This window comes from Triplophysa rosa, unplaced genomic scaffold (genome assembly GCF_024868665.1).
Source record: "Triplophysa rosa unplaced genomic scaffold, Trosa_1v2 scaffold418, whole genome shotgun sequence".
NCBI classification, from domain to species: domain Eukaryota; kingdom Metazoa; phylum Chordata; class Actinopteri; order Cypriniformes; family Nemacheilidae; genus Triplophysa; species Triplophysa rosa.
Window position 1 is genome coordinate 15,698 of NW_026634422.1, and position 19,927 is coordinate 35,624.

Here is a 19,927-nt window from a genome sequence, read left to right on the forward strand (position 1 = left end):
TTGTACAAGTTGTTTTTTCTTAAATATAATAAATTAAGCCATGTAAAATAAAGAGAATTTCAGTAAAATAGTTTTTTCTCTTAAGTTTTTACTGTTCCTGTCACATAAGCATAAAACAATCAAAAAACACTTTAATGTGCCGAAGCTATCAGAACCGAACCGAAAACCGTGGGCCATAAACTGAGGTTTGTATGGAACCGTGGGTGAGCTGTATTGTTGCATCCCTACTGTTTACTGCCTTTAGCTTTGGTGCTAAAGTTTCAGCTAAACACATTTTAAAAGATAACTAACGGTCACCAATTCCATCCATGACATCTGCTGTGAAAGCTGTTCTGTGTTACAGTTTACACTGATATATTGTGTTTGTGTTCACATACCTCTAAAAAAACTTCTAAGTTCTTTGAACAACAAGGATTAACATTTACACATGCACACTTTCACACACTAGCAGGCCTCCATTAAGTTTGAAAAAGGCTTCTGTGTGTTGAACTCAGGAGGTTAAAGCCATTGTTACTCAGAGTAAAGAATACCTGAAAACCATACTTGAGTAAAAGTACAGACACTTTGCAGTGAAAATGACTCCATTACAAGTTACAAGTCACAAATTGCAAAACGACTTGAGTAAAAGTCTTAAGAGTATTTGAAATTAACAGTACTTGAGTATTTAAATTTTTAAGTAGGGATGAAAGATTGATGTAACATTAAAGGCGCAGTTCTTGATTAACAGCGGCCACTAGCGTTGTATTATAGATTTGCCACGAATCGCTCAGTCCAAACACGACGGTGGCCACCGCAGTACAAAAATATGTCGTTCTCATGTTGACGCAGGGAAGAGATTTTGCGGGCATTAGAAAGACTGTAGAAAGAGCTGTCTTATGTATTACATAAAATAAAAGGTCTGTGGATTTTAAGTTTAAAAAGAAGGATAAAAGTCAGGCAGGAGCAAGGACCTGTGTTAATATTATAAAGACTTACCAGGCTGCTGGTTTAGGGCTGCTGTACAAAACATGGCGGCGAATTCAATGTATGTAGGCCCGCTCTGTATGTAGATATAAAAAGCTTATTCTAAGGTATTACAAACATAACGGTTCATTACGTAAGGTCTTTAAACACCTCTGAAGAAATAGTTTTGTATATTATAGTGCATTTCTGTCAATAGATCCTCCTAAAAATGCCGTATTGTTCCTTTAAATAAACCTTGATTTACTTAGGTTTGCAACTCACACAATGTTTCCTAAACATCTCGTATTTTGTTTCTTTCTCTCTCTCTCTCTCTCTCTCTCTCTCTCTCTCTCTCTCTCTACTTGTGCAGGAGCGTCTTATTATAGCAGTCATGGCTCTTGCCAGCTGTGAGTTCATGTTTGAAGAGACGAAGAACTACGTGATGCAGAGGAAAGCATTTGGAAAAACCATTGCTGACCTGCAGGTACCTTAAACTTTATCTTTACCTTTAACTTTAGCTTTATCTTAACCTTACATAAACACATTAGACATGCTTTCTTTTCCATGTTATTTAGAGTTATTGTCAACACCAGCCGTGACTGGAATACCTGACAAGCTACAATGGGTTCTTGTAACAGTTGTGTTTTAAATGTTGGAAACCATGTGACATCTGGTGTAAAAAACACAGTGTTAGACAAATGGCAAGCAGATAAGAGAAATGTTAAAACATTGAATTATGTGAAATTAATCCTGCTGTTGAAAAAATCTAGATATGATCAAGTTTTGTGCACCTTGCTGACCAATGGCTATTGAAGAATGAAGAACCCAATTCTTAGCATTCTTAATTTTATAGAATAGAACAGAAATAGAAATAAGTGCTAGCATTACTTGGTCAGGTGTTCACAAAAAAACATGCGTCTTTAGCCTTATCTTAAACATCTGTGGTTTGAATTTGATGCAAGCAACTGTTTTTATCAGAACTGTCAAAACTTTAGGTTGAACTATACCTGACTTTGATACGACACATAATATACTGTAATATCTGGTTGACATAGTAGATGGGGGTAATGTTTAACGATTTCTTGTTTACAGCTTTCCTGTAGCTCAGTGGTAAGAGCATTGCGTTAACAATGCAAGGTTGTGGGTTCGATCCCAGGGGATTACACATACCTATGTATAAATGTATAGGATAATGCAATGTAAGTCACTTTGGATAAAAGCGTCTGCCAAATGCGTAAATGTAACAATTTGATTAAAGTGCCACAAAGGTTACATTCATTCTTTCTGCTTATAACTGTGATTCATTGGCCAACCATGACTACAGTGACGGAATATTTCCCATTCATATCTAATTTGTCCGGCCATTGTTGCTAAATTTGCAACTCTTTCACTAGATTTAGCAACTTTTCTGACCTCTTTAGCCACTTTTGTTTAGAAGACGGGCATAACAACAGTCCAAGTGTCTTTTTGGATAAACCGTTGCTTTCATTCAGTGGGAAACTGTCGTCAGTACTGCCCCGCTAGCATATGAGGTCTCGCTTTCCCGGCGCAGGGATCGTCTCTCTCGGTTATCGGCGTCTATGAGTGAGCGAAGGGGGAAGCAGCACATTCAGTTCACCAGACGGCTAACTTGTGAATGAAATGGTACAAAACAGTGTTTCTAAGACCTGTCAATGTTATCGACTGTTTGCACATATAAGCACGGACACAGTTCGTCTGTAAATAAGCACATGGTAGAGGCTGTGCATGCGCTGTGTCACAGAATATTGCCAAAATCTCCACTCTTTAAGGGTGTGTGTGGTGATTTTATCAGACGATGTGGCTTGGTTATAAAACAGAACTGACAACAGAAACAGAAAATATGTAAATGACAACAGCTTTATTGTGCAATAATCTGTATGTAATGTTCAGAGAGTAGAATTGTGCTCTCGGAAATTCGACAATTCCCTCTTCAATCTGGAAATAATTTATGGAACGGTGCTCTTTTAATGTTAAAAGATACTTGTAATGTTTTAATGCTACTAAATCATTAGTAACATTAACATTTTAATGCTACTAAATACTTTAAAGGTGTGATGAACTGGGCTTGTTTATTGTTTAATACTGTAGTATGAAGTCTACTTATGACGTTCGCGTGGTTTTTACATTTAAAATCATCAAAATCAATAAGTAATAGGCTATTTCTACCTGGGTTTTGAGGCCGTCTCTACAAACGCTCGGTTTGAATGGGCGTTCCGCCATGAAGACTTGGAAGTAAACGCCCACTGCTATGATTGGAAAGCAGTTTACGTAGTAAACTTAGTCGGAGCCTTCTGTGAATTTGGTTAGACACGTACGTTAGGTTACACATTAGCACCATTCGTACGAGATTAGCATTATCTGGAGACCTCTTGTGATTTATAAATGACCTCCCCACATCAGTATTTCATGTGACGCATTCGCACAGGATGATTTTACTCAAATTTACTGACTTATTTCCCAGATGTGATGGCAAGGCTTTGCGTATAGTTTGTATAGCCTATAGTTGTATGGTGTTTAATGATATATGACCGTACCTGTCAGCATTTGAGACCCGTGATCGTGAACTGGACAAAAGATCACCGCGATCGCGGGTCTGAAATGTTACGAAAGTTTCCATGATAAATAAACAAACGGGAGACTTCGGGTAATTTATGGATATGACCCAGCACCCGAAATAATACCAAAACACTTCAAACAGCCTCCATTATTCGCAAACGGTGGATAAAACCTTGAAAAATTATATATGAGCCCACCAAATCACAGAGATCCCGATTTGCAAGGAATTAAGATCACAGACAACCTCTGCAATTATTACAAATGACTAACGTTACAGGTCCACAGCTAACTTAATCCCGTGGGCATATCAAGCGATCTCTAACAAAGCAATAGTGACGCATGGTACAAAAAATGTTTTACATAGATTGCTGCGCCATTCCTATTGGATTCAATATTGACGGCACAGCACTGCTTTTTAATTTTAGTCTCCACAAATCCAGCATTGATCTGTGCCTTGTTCACGAAGGAATCAGAGAAATGAAACGATAAAATGCTCCATGTTTTTCCCACGTGAGCTGGTACGTCTTTAAAAATAAACTTTAACCACGCATTCCTAATATCGGAATCCGAAGGAAGATTATGCAGCGACTGTGTTCTTCCACAACCAGGGATGGCACAATATCTAGCTATCTTTAACTGCATATTTGTTTATTGCTTGCTCGCTCTGTCTGGTTCCGCGCCACTTGTGTTATGTCAGTTCTGTCATGCACGAACCAGTGGGCAGGGCTAGAGAAGTAGTCATTGATATTCTTTTTGTGGAGGCGGTGTGCATTCCAGAACCTGGCGTTCGCTGGGCCTGGTGTCATAACAGATGTAATCTCAGTAACAAGGGCGTTTTCAGTTCTGACACTTACATGATGTTCGCGAGAATACGATTCCCTCTTATATAACAAAAGCTCGGGTTAAAAATGTGGTTTTAATTCATGGCACCTTTAAATCATGGGTGTCAGAAGCAAAATAAATGTGGGTTGGTCCTAACCCCCTAAAAAAATAACTGGAGTAGACACTAGTGATGCCACAATTCTCAATATAATATTGAACTGTTCGGTACGACCTCCACAGTTCAATATGCTTATGTGAAAAAATGCTGTTTTTCCTGTTTGCGTTAAATTAATTTCCGTGCGTTTTATTACTCTCTGCTTTATTACGGACTGGCTCTGTACGTGTTCGTCTGTATGCTCGCTCGCTGAGTTAGATAAACGCCTCCCTACGATTAAATATCTAATAACAATGCACAAAAGTTAGACGCTTGCGATGATGGTGACAGATTTCGAGTGAGCGGTGAAGCGAGGCTACACGCAACACGAGAAGCATTTTGCTGTTATATGCTGACGAACAGACGCGGGCTGGCCATCGGAAGCACCAGAACCTAGCGGCTTTATTTTATGCTGTGAAGAGATGATCTTCACCGCTGTGAATGGCAGTACTGGAACACACGTACACATATTTACGCACACACACTTACCGTATTTCTGCCTAGTTGTTTAGCCATTGGGAGGCGGGTGCACATGCAACCTACACTGCGTTCCAAATTATTATGCAAATGATATCTTTCTCTGGTTTTCCTAATTTGTCGATGCAAATGACAGTCAGTATAATTTTCAAGTAATCAACAGTTAGGGTACATTTGGAATTTTATTGAACAAACCTCCCACTGACAACAGTATTTATTTAAAAAATGAAAAACTCAAAATGCACTGTTCCAAATTATTATGCACAACAGAGTTTGAAAACATTTCATAGGTTGTAAAAAACTGAAAATGGTCATTTGTTGAATTTGCAGCATTAGGAGGTCATATTTACTGAAATCAAAAGCTATTTCAATCAAAAACATCCTAACAGGGCAAGTTACATGTTAACATAGGACCCCTTCTTTGATATCACCTTCACAATTCTTGCATCCATTGAACTTGTGAGTTTTTGGATAGTTTCTGATTGAATTTCTTTGCAGGATGTCAGAATAGCCTCCCAGAGCTGCTGTTTTGATGCTAACTGCCTCCCACCATCATAGATCTTTCGCTTGAGGATGCTCCAAAGGTTCTCAATAGGGTTGAGGTCAGGGGAGGATGGTGGCCACACCATGAGTTTCTCTCCTTTTATGCCCATAGCAGCCAATGACACAGAGGTATTCTTTGCAGCATGAGATGGTGCATTGTCATGCATGAAGATGATTTTGCTACGGAAGGCATGGTTCTTCTTTTTGTACCATGGAAGAAAGTGCTCAGTCAGAAACTCTACATACCTTGCAGAGTTCATTTTCACACCTTCAGGGACCCTAAAGGGGCCCACCAGCTGTCTCCCCATGATTCCAGCCCAAAACATGACTCCGCCACCTCCTTGCTGACGTCGCAGCCTTGTTGGGACATGGTGGCCATCCACCAACCATCCACTACTCCATCCATCTGGACCATCCAGGGTTGCACGGCACTCATCAGTAAACAAGACTGTTTGAAAATTAGTCTTCATGTATGTGTGGGCCCACTGCAACCGTTTCTGCTTGTGAGCATTGGTTAGGGGTGGCCGAATAGTAGGTTTATGCACAACTGCAAGCATCTGGAGGATCCTACACCTTGAGGTTTTCGGGACTCCCGAGGCACCAGCAGCTTCAAATACCTGTTTGCTGCTTTGCAATGGCATTTTTGCAGCTGCTCTCTTAATCCGATGAATTTGTCTGGAAGAAACCTTCCTCATTCTGCCTTTATCTGCACGAACCCTTCTGTGCTCTGAATCAGCCACAAATCTCTTCACAGTACGATGATCTCGCTTAAGTTTTCGTGAAATATCTAATGTTTTCATACCTTGTCCAAGACATTGCACTATTTGACGCTTTTCGGCAGCAGACAGATCCTTTTTCTTTCCCATATTGCTTGAAACCTGTGGCCTGCTTAATAATGTGGAACGTCCTTCTTAAGTAGTTTTCCTTTAATTGGGCTCACCTGGCAAACTACTTATCACAGGTGTCTGAGATTGATTTCAGTGATCCAAAGAGCACTGAGACACAATACCATCCATAAGTTTAATTGAACAATATAAAATTAAATGTTTACGACACTTAAATCCAATTTGCATAATAATTTGGAACGCAGTGTAAATGGTATACGGACATTTTACACAACATTTCGTATGCATACCCTGGACAAACCACACAGAGACATTGTTAGAAGTTTAAAGCGGCCCTAACACACGTGTTTTCTGCCAATCTCATATTAATCTTGAGTACCTATAGAGTAGTATTGCATACTTCGTATCTTCGAAGAGTATTTAGTTTGATCACATTTCTAAAAGATACTGTAGATACAGCTGTACGATTTTTTTCCGAAAACATACGGCGTGTGCGGGAGGGAGGGGTAGGCTGAAGTAAAGCACGTGCGCATGCATTGCCAACAAAACACAGACATCAGTTTCACTCACTGCATGCGGTTCATGTCCGGCATCTTTTAGCGCTGGGACGGCTCCATATATCAGTTTCAAACCATCTCCAAATCCAGCGTTATATCCACCGTTTATATAACATTCATCACCCAAATGCAGTGAACAAACAAACAAAGCTGAACTTCACGAACGTATGCTCTCTCTCTCTCTCTCTCCTGCACACAAGTGAAAGTGATGTTTGCGCATGCTCCTTCTCCTGCTGTACTTGCTGCAGCGAGGGCGTGCCACGTGCTTTTCCGGGAGAATTGTCCAGTAAGGGACTAAGAAAAATTGTTCCGAAACCTGTACGATCGCTGGGGGAGTGTATCGAGCACAGAAATACTACGTAATACACCCAACTCGTTTTTTGACAAGTTGACAATGTTAAGCATGAGAAGACAGCACGTTTAACATTGTAAAGAAGTCAGAATGCATGAAACACCATTGCAGCACCCCTTTAAATATGTTTTATTTTCTTTCGTCTTAGATGGGTAGTGGACTTAGATGTTACGCCGGCTAAACCGAACGATCGAGTGGCGCTCGACTTATGACGTCACAGTTCGTGCCACGCTGATGCAACTCGATCGTGGGCCGAACCCATTCCTGGTTTGTGTGGGGAACTGTGTTCTTTTCTGGGAAGAGAAGTTATTAAATGTTACTGTTTTGTGACATTGATGTATGCTAGCATAATGGTTTATTAGTTTGGTGGTTATGATATGTACGATGTTTCAGATGAGGTTTATGAGATAGACGGAGAGTGTTTGTTAAAATACTTACCTGCTAATGGTACCTTCCAAGTAGGGGGAGGAGCCTGGCCTATAAGAAGAGAGGCCAGCCTCACATTCGGGGCTGGTGTGACTTGAACAGCTGTACATGTAACATATTAACTACAAGCAAAACAATTAAAGTTGTACCTGTAAAAACAAGAAAAAGGTGAAAACACAGAAGACAGGCATACCTACATACAAAACACTCCACACACACAATATGCACACGTACTAACACACATAGACATAGGCACACACACACACAGACAAGCATGCACACACACGCACACAGACATGCACGCACAGTGAGAGCACACATTTAAGATAAAGGAGAGAGAAGCACAGGTAAAAAATAACAGACTATAATTTCCTATATGCAATATTAATTAAGTAAAACTTTAAAATTCTAAAGCAGCCCCCCGGCCAGTGAAATAGTGCAAAACAGTATGCAAACGGTGGCGAGGAATCCAAAACTCCAATGGAGAGAAAAAACCCTCATGGAGAGTCCCCTCTGGCAAAAGCTGCTTGGAACAATGAGACAAGACTGGCTGAGAGTAGAGTACTACTGCATTCTTTGATGCAACAAGTATATCAGTTGTTGTTGGAAGTGTTCCTGGTTCCAGTTGATCTAACTAATGCAGCCTAAACGCCTGAGAGCGTAATGCTTGTGAAGGACTGTAATACAAGAAGAGTTCACTCAAGTACTGAGGAGCTAAACCATGTAGGGCTTTATAGGTAAGGTTAATGCAATGCTTTATAGGTAACCAGTGCAAGGTTGACAGAACCGGGCTAATATGTTCATACTTTTTTGTACGTGTAAGAACTCGAGCTGCCACGTTTTGGATCAATTGGAGTTTTTGTAATAAGCCTGAAGGGCAACCACATAATAGTGCATTACAGTAATCTAGTCTCGATGTCATGAATGCATGAATTAACTTCTCTGCATCTGACATTGACAGCATATGATGTAGTTTAGATATATTCTTAAAATGGAAAACCTCAATTTTACATGTGTTGGCGACGCGGCTCTCAAATGACAGATTACTATCGAATAGAACGCCAAGATTCTTAGCTGACGATGAGGGTTTTATGGAACATCCGTCAATAGTTAAACAGTATTCTTGGTTGTTACGTATGGCGGTTGTCCAATAAGTGACACTTCTGTTTTGTCCGAGTTCAGTAATAACAAGTTGTTACTCATCCAGTTTTTTATATCGACTATGCATTCCATTATTCGATGGAACTGCTGTTTTTCATGAGGCTTCGAGGAAATATAAAGTTGAGTATCATCAGCATAACAGTGAAAGCTATAATAAAGCGACCGTGTCGCTTTATTATTACGTTTTGGATCAATTGGAGTTTTTGTAATAAGCCTGAAGGGCAACCACATAAAAGTGCATTACAGTAATCTAGTCTAGATGTCATGAATGCATGAATTAACTTCTCTGCATCTGACATTGACAGCATATGATGTAGTTTAGATATATTCTTAAAATGGAAAACCTCAATTTTACATGTGTTGGCGACGCGGCTCTCAAATGACAGATTACTATCGAATAGAACGCCAAGATTCTTAGCTGACGATGAGGGTTTTATGGAACATCCGTCAATAGTTAAACAGTATTCTTGGTTGTTACGTATGGCGGTTGTCCAATAAGTGACACTTCTGTTTTGTCCGAGTTCAGTAATAACAAGTTGTTACTCATCCAGTTTTTTATATCGACTATGCATTCCATTATTCGATGGAACTGCTGTTTTTCATGAGGCTTCGAGGAAATATAAAGTTGAGTATCATCAGCATAACAGTGAAAGCTATAATAAAGCGACCGTGTCGCTTTATTATATCTCCTAGAGGTAGCATGTATAATGCGAAGAGCAGAGGCCCTAAGACTGAGCCCTGTGGTACACCGTACTGGACTTGCGATTTGTGTGACACCTCATTGTTTATTGCTACAAATTGAAAACGGTCGGATAAATAAGATTTAAACCATTTCAAAGCTATTCCTTTAATGCCGACGTAATTTTCGAGTCTATGTAGGAGTGTGCTGTGGTCAATGGTGTCGAATGCAGCACTAAGGTCTAGCAGCACCTATAACGAGATACAACCTCGGTCGGACGCCAATAGCAGATCATTTGTAACTCTGATCAAAGCAGTCTCTGTACTGTGACATGCTCTAAATCCAGACTGGAATTCTTCATTGATGTCATTCCTTTGGAGGAAGGAACATAATTGAGATAAAACTACTTTTTCCAGAACTTTAGATATGAAAGGTAGATTCGATATAGGCCTGTAGTTCCATAGTTCTCTAGGGTCGAGTTGGGTTTTTTTGACAAGGGGCCTTATAACAGCCACCTTGTATGCTTTAGGCACATGTCGTAATGTCAGAGATGAGTTAATAATACCAAGAAGAGGATCTATAATTTCTGGGAGCATCTCTTTCAGTAGATTTGTAGGTATAGGGTCTAGTATGCATGTTGTTGATTTAGATGATCTAATGATTTTAGACAGCTCATCGTGATCTACGGTAGAAAATAATTGGAATTTCTCAAGGGCGCTGCAGTTAGTTTGTTCAGTGGGTTTCACTTCTGATTGCATTGTTATAATTTTTTCTCTAGTATCTTGGATATTATTTGTGAAGTAGTTCATAAATTCATCACTGTTATGCTGATATACAGGATCAGAAGTCGCTGACGATTTATTTTTTGTTAATTTAGCCACTGTGTTAAATAAAAACCTAGGGTTGTGCTGGTTTTCTTCGATTAGTGGTGAAAAGTAGGCGGATCTAGAAGTTTTTAGGGCTTTCCTGTATTTTCGAATACTATCCTTCCATGCTGTACAAAATACCTCTAATTTAGTTTTCTTAAAGTTGCGCTCCATTTTTCGGGCCGCTTTCTTTAGAGCCTGAGTGTGTTCATTATACCATGGTGTTGAGCTGCCATTTTTAATCTTCTTTAAACGCAGAGGAGCAACTGTGTCTAGCGTTTCCGAGAAGGTGGAGTTAAAATTTTCAGTGGTCGTGTCAAGATCTTCAACATTATTTCTCATGCTAGCGATTTGAGACAATTCGGGCAGATCATCAAGAAACGCATCTTTGGAAGTTGAAGTTATTGTTTTACCATATTTGTAACAAGGAGTTTGATTTGCAGCCGTAGGCCAGTGAAGCAAACATAATACCAGATAATGATCCGAAATGTCTTCACTCTGCTGAAGGATTTTAACGTCGTCCACATTTATACCATAAAACAATATTAAATCTAAAGTATGATTACGAAGGTGAGTGGGTCATAACACATGTTGACTAACGCCCATAGAGTTAAGAGTGTCTTTGAAAGCCATTCCTAAGGCATCTGTATCGTTATCTACATGGATGTTAAAGTCACCAACGATAAGGACTCTATCTGCGGCTAGTACTAGTTCTGATAAGAACCCACCAAATTCTTTAATAAAATCTGTGTGGTGCCCTGGAGGCCTATATACAATAGCCAGAATAAATGTAAAAAAATGTTTTATCCTTAGTATTACGTGTTGTTACATGAAGTACCATGACTTCAAAAGAATTGTATTTAGAGTTAGACTTCTGGGAAATGCTAAAAGAGTTGTAAAGTGCAGTGACACCTCCCCCTCTGCCTTTTTAGAGGCTCATGTTTATAATAATAATCTTGGGGGACAGATTCATTTAAAGTAATATAATCATCTGGTTTTAGCCATGTTTCTGTCAAAGAGAGCATGTCTATTTTATTATCTGTTATCATATTGTTAACAAAAAGTGCTTTATTAGAGGAAAGAGAATTGATTAGTTCATCTCCCGAGTCTTCGGGTTCGAGTCGTTCGTTCATCACGTGACAGCCCCCTACACTTTACCAATGGAGTCTGAGCCGGAAAGAGAATTGATTAGTTCATCTCCCGAGTCTTCGGGTTTGAGTCGTTCGTTCTTTTGTCACAGGACCCATAGAATGTTGCGCAATGCGCATGCGCGACTGGACGAATCACTCCCCGAGACGACTCGTTCTTCCCGAGTCACATTAAAGATTCGTTCAAAATGAACGAATCGTTCAAGAACAACCCATCACTAGTTTGCAGTAGGCGACCACATACCTGGCATACAAATACTGTTTGTTAGATAAAACTATATTGCTTAAAGTCGGCATGAAACGGAAGTAGCAATTGTCTTTTTTTCCATATCCTGACGTATACCCAAGTGAAACGACTTTTGAAATGAGAAAAAAATGTAGGGTGAGACCTGATTTCATCCACCTACAACTGATTGGATCGTTAAAAGGTAAAAAATTTGAACGCCAGTTTGCAGACTGTTAAGTACTCATTTATCAGGCAAGAATAAGAAAGCTGTAAACAATAACTTTAACAATTAGTGTCCTCCGTTCTTAAACACAGTGTTAGAAGAAAAGGTGATGCAACTCACTGAACATATACTGTATTTAAAAAATAAAAATAAGTTCATCACTTTGAACATAATTTTTTTTTAACTATCTGAACCTTAAATAGGTTGAAAAATGTTTCATTGTCATTTTTATTATCAAGTCATTGCATTGGTTTGAGACTAAATGAAGGCCCCAAAGAAATTTCATCTACTATAATTTGCAAGATAAAGAGCTGGCAAATCTCTCTTATGTCAATAAGATGAAGTTTTTCTTGGTGGATGTGGCAGACAGCCACACTGTTCAGATGGCATTGGTAGAGCGGAGCCATGTCTTAAGCCTTCTTAAGGCACTAAAACGCCTTTCAGCTTCAGCTGAGGAGCATGGCACTACAAGAAGAAGTCTAAGCAAAGACTCTACTTGAGTGAAGAGAGTACAGACTTCTGGCAGCATAGCTCTGAGACTGTTTAATGCATCAGTGATTGTGCTGGATTGATACTGTAGTTTAAACATTGCCAGCTGTACCTCCAGGGAGTGGAAGTTAATTTCTGGGTAAAGACTGACAACATTATCTTCCTCCTTTCCCTCGACTAGCACCCTTTACAATTTGTTAAGGGTATCAAAGCTGCTCTGGTCAAAGCACTCGGTCAACTGTACATCAACAGCACCTAATACTTTAGAGGTCAGAGTGTCAGAGGAGCCAGATGCAGCCATTTCTCTTAGACTAAGCAATACCTCTTCATACTGTTCTATGACTGCCTGGACGGGCCCCATCCTCTGACGCCACTCTGCCCAACACGATGGCTTCAGAGTTTGGAAACTCCCTGCCTCAGACTGGACAATCTCTTTAAAAATGGTTTTGTATCTTCCAGATTGGTAATAAAGAGTTCCAAGTTTGTGGTCCAAATTCAGTGCATCATACACAACAGGGGATGATCCACAGTCTGAGTCACAATATTAACACAATGAGGACACCAGTGGACATACAAAGCAAGAGGCTGCTTCTCTCAGTGCAACTCCTGTGCTCTGGCCAGACATGTTTGCAGCTCCATTGTAAGGCTGCCCTCGAAGGCAGGACAGGGGCAAGTTTAACCGCAGGAGGACCGGAACCAAATCCATTCCTCTGGTTGAAGACACCTCATAAATCCCTATAAAGTCTTCATTCACGTCTCATTTTGAGTTTCAACGCAGGTATAATTGTAGGTGGGCTTTCTTAGCCAGGCTGTAAACACATCGTCATTCTCTGCTCTCAGTTGCAGAAGGTTCCCTTCAAGATTCCCTTCATCATTCTCATTATCATCGTGGCAGGCAAGAAAACGTAGTGACTTCATAATTTTGACCAGACACAATCTAGCTTCTCTCTGCTGCTGCTCCCTCACTGTAGATAGCTGTCTTGTAATGGTATTTTTTGGTAGGAGTATGTTGATATTGCTACTTTATGAGCTTGGCTGAGTTGGTGAGTTGAAAATTTGATTTTCCAATTTCGAAAACCAGTTGAGACAAAAGCTGGATCCATATTTTTCACTAGAGTGCTGCTCTGTTGTTTGAAGGCTTGAATGCAATGAAAACAAAATATTGCTTTGGCACTGGGAGAATAATGAAGCCATGGATAGTCACTGAACCACTTCTCCTGAAACCTGAGTGTCTTATTTGGAAGTTGCTGGTTTGGAATGACTCTTGGGTCAGGCTGATTTGGCTTGTTATAAATATCACACTGGCTCTCACTCTCTTCCCTGCCTAATCTGTGTCTTCTTCCTTTTCTTTCTCACTCCCTGGCACTTTCTTTGACTGGCTCCTAAAAATGAAAAAACCATGAACGTGATTAGTTTTAAGTAACAGTGAAATAATGAGTAATGCATCTAATTACTTGAACTAACCGTTTGTAAGAAATAATATTTCTTATTATTTGTTATCACAAGAAATATTATTTATTTCAAACGGTTAGTTCTAGTCTTCAATTCTGTTTGGTTAATAGCTGTGCTTTATTCATGATTTGAAGCACCCAAAGCAAAGTAAACGGAACATTCTGTTACTATTTTTCCAGCAGAAGGAGGGCTTTAAGTGATTTAACATCATGAAATTGGAATTAATCATTATTATTTGTATTCTGTGGTAACGGTTTTGAAAAAGCAATAAGCAATTGGTTACATAAAAAAGTAATAAGTAAAAAGTAAATTATTGAGTAACTTGCCCAACACTCACACATCAAATCATTTTAATTTGAGAGAGAGATTCTTTCATGATGTTGTCAAAACATGTTTTAACTTACCTAAGACTCACTGTCTGTCACTGTCTGTTTGTGTGCTACTTGGCTTCTATAATGATAATGCAACTTTTCCATATTAGCATATTTCACTTATTTCTTGTTGGCATTTTTTATTTTCAGTTAATTTTTTAATAGATAACTGGCTATAGGATTCTTACTTTGTTTCGGTCCACTAAAAAACTGTTCTGATGTCTGCCATGATGGTTGGTTGGTTCGTTGGCTGCACGCATGCATGCACGCGCACACACATATTGACAGGCACAGTCTAATATTACTCGCAAAGTTAATATAAATATGCCTTTTTAATAACATACATAAGATTATAATTACAAATCATTAAACCAAATTGCGTGTTCGTCTCGTTTGAACTGCGCGTCTTAACTTAAAACCAAAATTACAGGGGGTTTCCTTGCGAAAGGTCTGCATTTGCTAAATATGAGGGTGACAGAATATTTCAAATCAACATTTCATGTTCAATAATTTACTGATAAGGTAGATGGCCGTGTAATGCGGGCTATGTATAGGCAGATGGTTGTTACTGCAGAGTAAAGGCCGACCGTGTGATTAGGACCCCGATGCGGAGGGTCTTCCATCACACTGAAGGGGTTTAATTCACCATAACAACTGTCTGTTTATACATTATCCTGTTAAATACATGGCTACTTTGCGATCTACAGGTTATTCCTTACTTAAATACCAGTTTGTTTAGTGACAGTATGTGCTCACACAACCAGACCATCTTGCTTTGCCGAGGGATATCTGGCACCAGACACGTGCACTGAAAACACAGAACGGATTTTAATTTGTGGACTCTGAACGAGCCAAGTGGAATGGATTTGAGGAAACAACTGAGTGGAAGTCAAGGCTCTAGCTAAAACAGGGAATGGGTTTAATTTATTATGCATTCCCCAAGTGGAATGGATTTGTCTGACGGCGCTCAGAAAAGTGAACAGACAAATCTCAGAGGTTCACTGAAATTTGAACGTTTTCCTACAAAACATTACCTCAGCGCTATGAGAGCGGAAGTGGCTTACCTGGCTGAGCTTTTAGCAGAAGTACGTCATTGCCTGGTGTGCATGTACCCCATTTTGCCACTATCTGCTTTTTGATGACATACAGAATAGAATTGATGTATTTTCTGTTTGAGGGGACAAGTAAAGGTTTGTTATAAAGTGCTTGCCTTTACCGACATCAGCGCATTAATACAGTCTTCATAGGTTACTCGACACTACCATAAATAAAAGGTACAAGAAAACTATACTTTTAATTTAACTACATGATGTTATTCATTGAAGAACGTTAAAAAGTCAACAATTCTTCAACAAAAACAGAATAGAGTCAAACAGACCCATCATGAATCAGGAGCAGACTTTGAACTTGAGCTCGTCACTAGACACGGCCACTTCCTGTCGCCAACCATCACTGATGCTCGTGTCACCGGAGGTAGACAAGCTTCCATCGAAAGGAACGAGATCGCATCTTTCTGCCGGTGTACAGGAAGCTTTACAGTTTAGCAAAACAAAAAGGCTACTCTACCACAATGAAACTGTAAAACCAGACAACATGGTACGAGAACAACTGTGCTAAAACGAATGAAACCCGTTACACGCTTCTGCTGCTTGATAAGTTGAATTGTCTTGGATTTGTGATGAATATCTCTTTGCCATAAAAAAAAACAGTTCATTCTACCGGATATACAGTAGATGTGCAGAATCAATGACATTTGAATTGCCTTTGTACTAACTGACTCTCTCTCTCTGTCAGACAGTGCAGCATAGACTGGCGGAGTTGAAGACAGAGATCTGTGTTGGTCGAGCATTTGTTGACAGCTGTCTTCAGCTCCACAGTGAGAGAAAGCTGGACTCAAGCACGGCGTCTATGGCCAAATACTGGTGAGACTCTCATTGAGAAAGTTGCATCAAAGCAAGCAGATGTCAACCAATCACCACACACACAATCTCATGTCTACATATGCAAGTTATTTCCAATTACAAATTGTATGCTATGTGTAAATGGACGTAAAGTACGAAATGTTATTCTGACTCTCAAAATGCCTTGAAGTCGTCACGGAATGGAAAGTGTGATGGTGTTTTCTTCAGGTCCTTCGGGATACACAGTCAGTGTAGTCCACCCCTCAGGCCGAGATTTATGTCATGCAAAGAAGAGATTTTATTTAAAGGGGGAAGTTTCTGCACATGAATGTTTAAAATCGAATGACCCGCACAGGTAAATCATTAGTTAATAGTGTGCATTATGAAGAGTATTATGAAAAAGACTAGATCATGATGGGCAAGACTGTTGATATGTGCAAATGCGCTGAGAGAAAAGTCACTTGTTTTTCCTTGAGGAGGACTGGAAATACATGTGAAAAATGTGACATATGTGATATCATCCTTATCTCTGTACAGGGCTTCAGATTTACAGAATAAAGTTGCCACTCAGTGCCTGCAGCTTCACGGTGGATGGGGATACATGTGGGAATATCCAATAGCCAAGTGAGTGACAGTCGCTATATCCATCAAAATACTTGACTCTGATTAGTCAGTCGTGATATTTAACAGTTATTTATGTGGCTCTCTGGGTTTGTTTCAGGGCTTTTGTAGACTCTCGAGTGCAGCCCATCTATGGAGGAACCAACGAGATTATGAAGGAACTCATCGCACGCAATATTGTTAGTCAAAAATAAACCTGTGTATCTGGTGCCTCTAAATGATCTTAATGGATAGTTTGTAAGTAATAAAACCACAAATATAACATACTGTATATCTACTGTATATATGAGATTATGTGTGTTATATAAAGGGCTCTGAACCGGTTTACGGAACAAAAACCAGAAACGAAATCAGGAACGTAAACGAAATCAAGTTGAATGGTTCTGATCAAAAACACTTATTTAAAATGACATTTAACCAGTTCTTAAAAGCGCTATTTATTATTGTTCTGTTTATTGTTTTAATTTGATCAGGTGGTACAAGTGAGAGCTGTCAGAAACTTCAGAGATGTAATAAGCACATGGACACTTTACAATTCCGACATGACGCGAGCGCTTGTTTACACACACAAAGTTTAGAGACACAAAGTAAAGATAATTATGTTTATTATTCACTGTAAAAAAAATTCAGTCGAAGCAAATGACTGTTAATTGTTGTTAATTAATGATGAACTGGATGAGATTTGAGTTTGAATGTATAAAGTTCACAAGAGAACCCAGGGCAGCCTAACATCAATGATTCTCTGCCTGTCTCTGACTTCAACACAAACACAAACTCTACTCTTCAACATAATAGTAACCCACACAAACACACCTCAGAGCAGTTGACTGTCTGACTAATGACAGCGGTTTGATTGCTGTAATCTTAATTTACATTTATTTCTTTGTATTTTACTGTGTGTGTTTTTACATCTCACCCCTGTAATGCCAACCCTTGAATCTACAAAAGCTCTTGTTGTCAGGGATGTAACCACATGGATTTAAATGTGGGTAACAATGGGATTTAGCCTGTGTGTCTTTGGTCAATAAAGCAGTGAGAGAGTTCAAAGGTGGCTGGATGAATGGAAGACCCAAGTAGCAGAAGCTGACTGCGAGGCCAATTGGGGAACCCAGTGTACGGCAGCGTCAGCGGTGGTGGAGAGACGGTCGACAGGTCGGGAGCCGAGTGTCGTGGACAGCACTGGAGATGGCAGAAGGGTGAGTAGCAGACCCGACGTCCAGAGGCCATTGAGACGGTAGAGCTGGCGGTCAGAACGTTTCACAGTCGCATCGACGGCAGAGTCAACTGCCAGAGAGTCCAGAGTCCGCTTGAGGTGGCGGGCAGAGAGTCTCGTGGCCACTGAGGCAACCTCGGCAAGACAGGGAGTCCCGAGACCGAGTGAACCGGCAGATCCAGCCGGTAGAGGGCACGTAGACACGGCAGGGTAAGGCATGGGTGGCGGGGATAATTCCCAGCGGGCGCTAGCCAAAAACAAGGAGAAAATAATCCAAGGGCAAGGTAATCCAAAAAACAACCATCCACATGACAAGACAAGGTAAATTCAAGATACTTGACAAGACAAGACTAGATAACAGGCAACGGCATGGTATCAACTGAAGTTAACGATCGCACAAGGGACAGTGAGAAGTGGCAGTGAATATAAAGGGGCAAAACTAATGAACACCAGGTGATAACACTAAGACTAACGAAGGAGAGATTAGTGGCAGCTGGCGGGGCACACACACGCGCAGACAGCGAAGACATGGATCTGTAAAACGACATCCATGTGTTTGGGACATTCACACACACACAACACACAAACGAGTGCTAACCCCGGAACCCAACAGTACCCAACTCCACTCCTCTGCACCATAGCCCAATCACAGTTCACTAGATACTGAAACACCCTTCCACACCGACGCACGTCAAGGAGTCTCCGGACCGAATAGGAAGAAGCACCGTCCCGAATAGGAAGGAGCACCGTCCTCAAGACGTGGTGGTGGTGGGGGGGGGGTGGTTGGCTGCAGGCAGGATTGAGAGGGGAGGAAAACACAGGTTTAACCCGGGAGACATGAAAAACTGGGTGAACCCGACCGAGGGATGGGGGAAGTCTGAGCCTGACGGCCAATCGCAGGAGGCACCGAGTGTCTGGAAACGAATGGCGTAGTCCGTGATTGACACTCGACTTTCACTCACTTGTGTCAAGCGTGAAAGTTTGAGACTCCGAAGAGACTCTGTTCGAGCAGCGGCATTGGTTTGCACGGCTTGGAGACGGCCTGCGTGCTCGGCTACCTGGGCGTGCAGCTCACCGATTTCTTGCGCTGCGGTGTTGAGCCGGGTCGCTTGCTTAGTGGCAGCTGGTGGGCCACACTCACACGCAGACAGCGAACACGTGGATCTGTAAAACGACATCCATGTGTTCGGGACATTCACACACACACAACACACAAACGAGTGGTAACCCTGGAATCCAACACTTGTTGACAATTAACATCGGTTGAGATGTTGATGTTTTCTTTTATTTAAAATCACCATTATAGCGCTTTGATCACTGTTTGGTTTAGTTGGGCTCTTTACCCTTGGTTTAATTGCAAATATCAGCTTTTCTGGCTGTCATAGCTGTAGAGTATGTTCTTAGTGTACATTTATTAGTGGGTAATAGGATGCCAAGTGAAAGGATAATTGTTGTGATAGTGATCATCACTCAGGACTTCGATCAGATTTTCTAATTAATTTGCTGGTATTTTATCTATTTGTTTTATTTATTAAATTATTATATACAGTACACCAATCGGGCATAACATTTTGACCACCTTCCTAATATTGTGTTGGTCCCTCTTTTCAAACTTTGATGCACCGTGTACTCTTTCTATCAGAACCAGCATTAACTTCTTCAGCGATTAGAGGTACAGTAGCTCGTCTGTCGGATTGGACCACACAGGCCAGCATTCGCTCCCCATGTGCATCAATGAGCCTTGTCCGCTCATGAACCTGTCACTGGTTCACCACTGTTCTGATGTCACTGACTTTTATTTAGATGAATTGCAATAAAGTAAATTACGTCCATCTGCATTTCTGCTATGACAAGTATAATAAGTTTGTCTGCAAAATAATGT

The 19,927-nt window shown here is 40.5% G+C and overlaps 1 protein-coding gene across 1 annotated transcript in view; it reads left to right on the forward strand.

Annotated features, from left to right (window-relative positions):
• Window positions 1-17,098, forward strand: part of acadl (acyl-CoA dehydrogenase long chain) — a 31,409-nt gene extending 14,311 nt beyond the window's left edge. The window contains exons 8-11 of the mRNA XM_057328248.1: window positions 1,313-1,426; window positions 16,105-16,232; window positions 16,749-16,835; window positions 16,933-17,098. Coding sequence (XP_057184231.1) covers window positions 1,313-1,426; window positions 16,105-16,232; window positions 16,749-16,835; window positions 16,933-17,026 — 423 coding nt within the window. The 3' untranslated portion in view covers window positions 17,027-17,098. The remainder of the gene's footprint in view (window positions 1-1,312; window positions 1,427-16,104; window positions 16,233-16,748; window positions 16,836-16,932) is intronic.
• The last annotated feature ends 2,829 nt before the right edge of the window (window positions 17,099-19,927 follow it).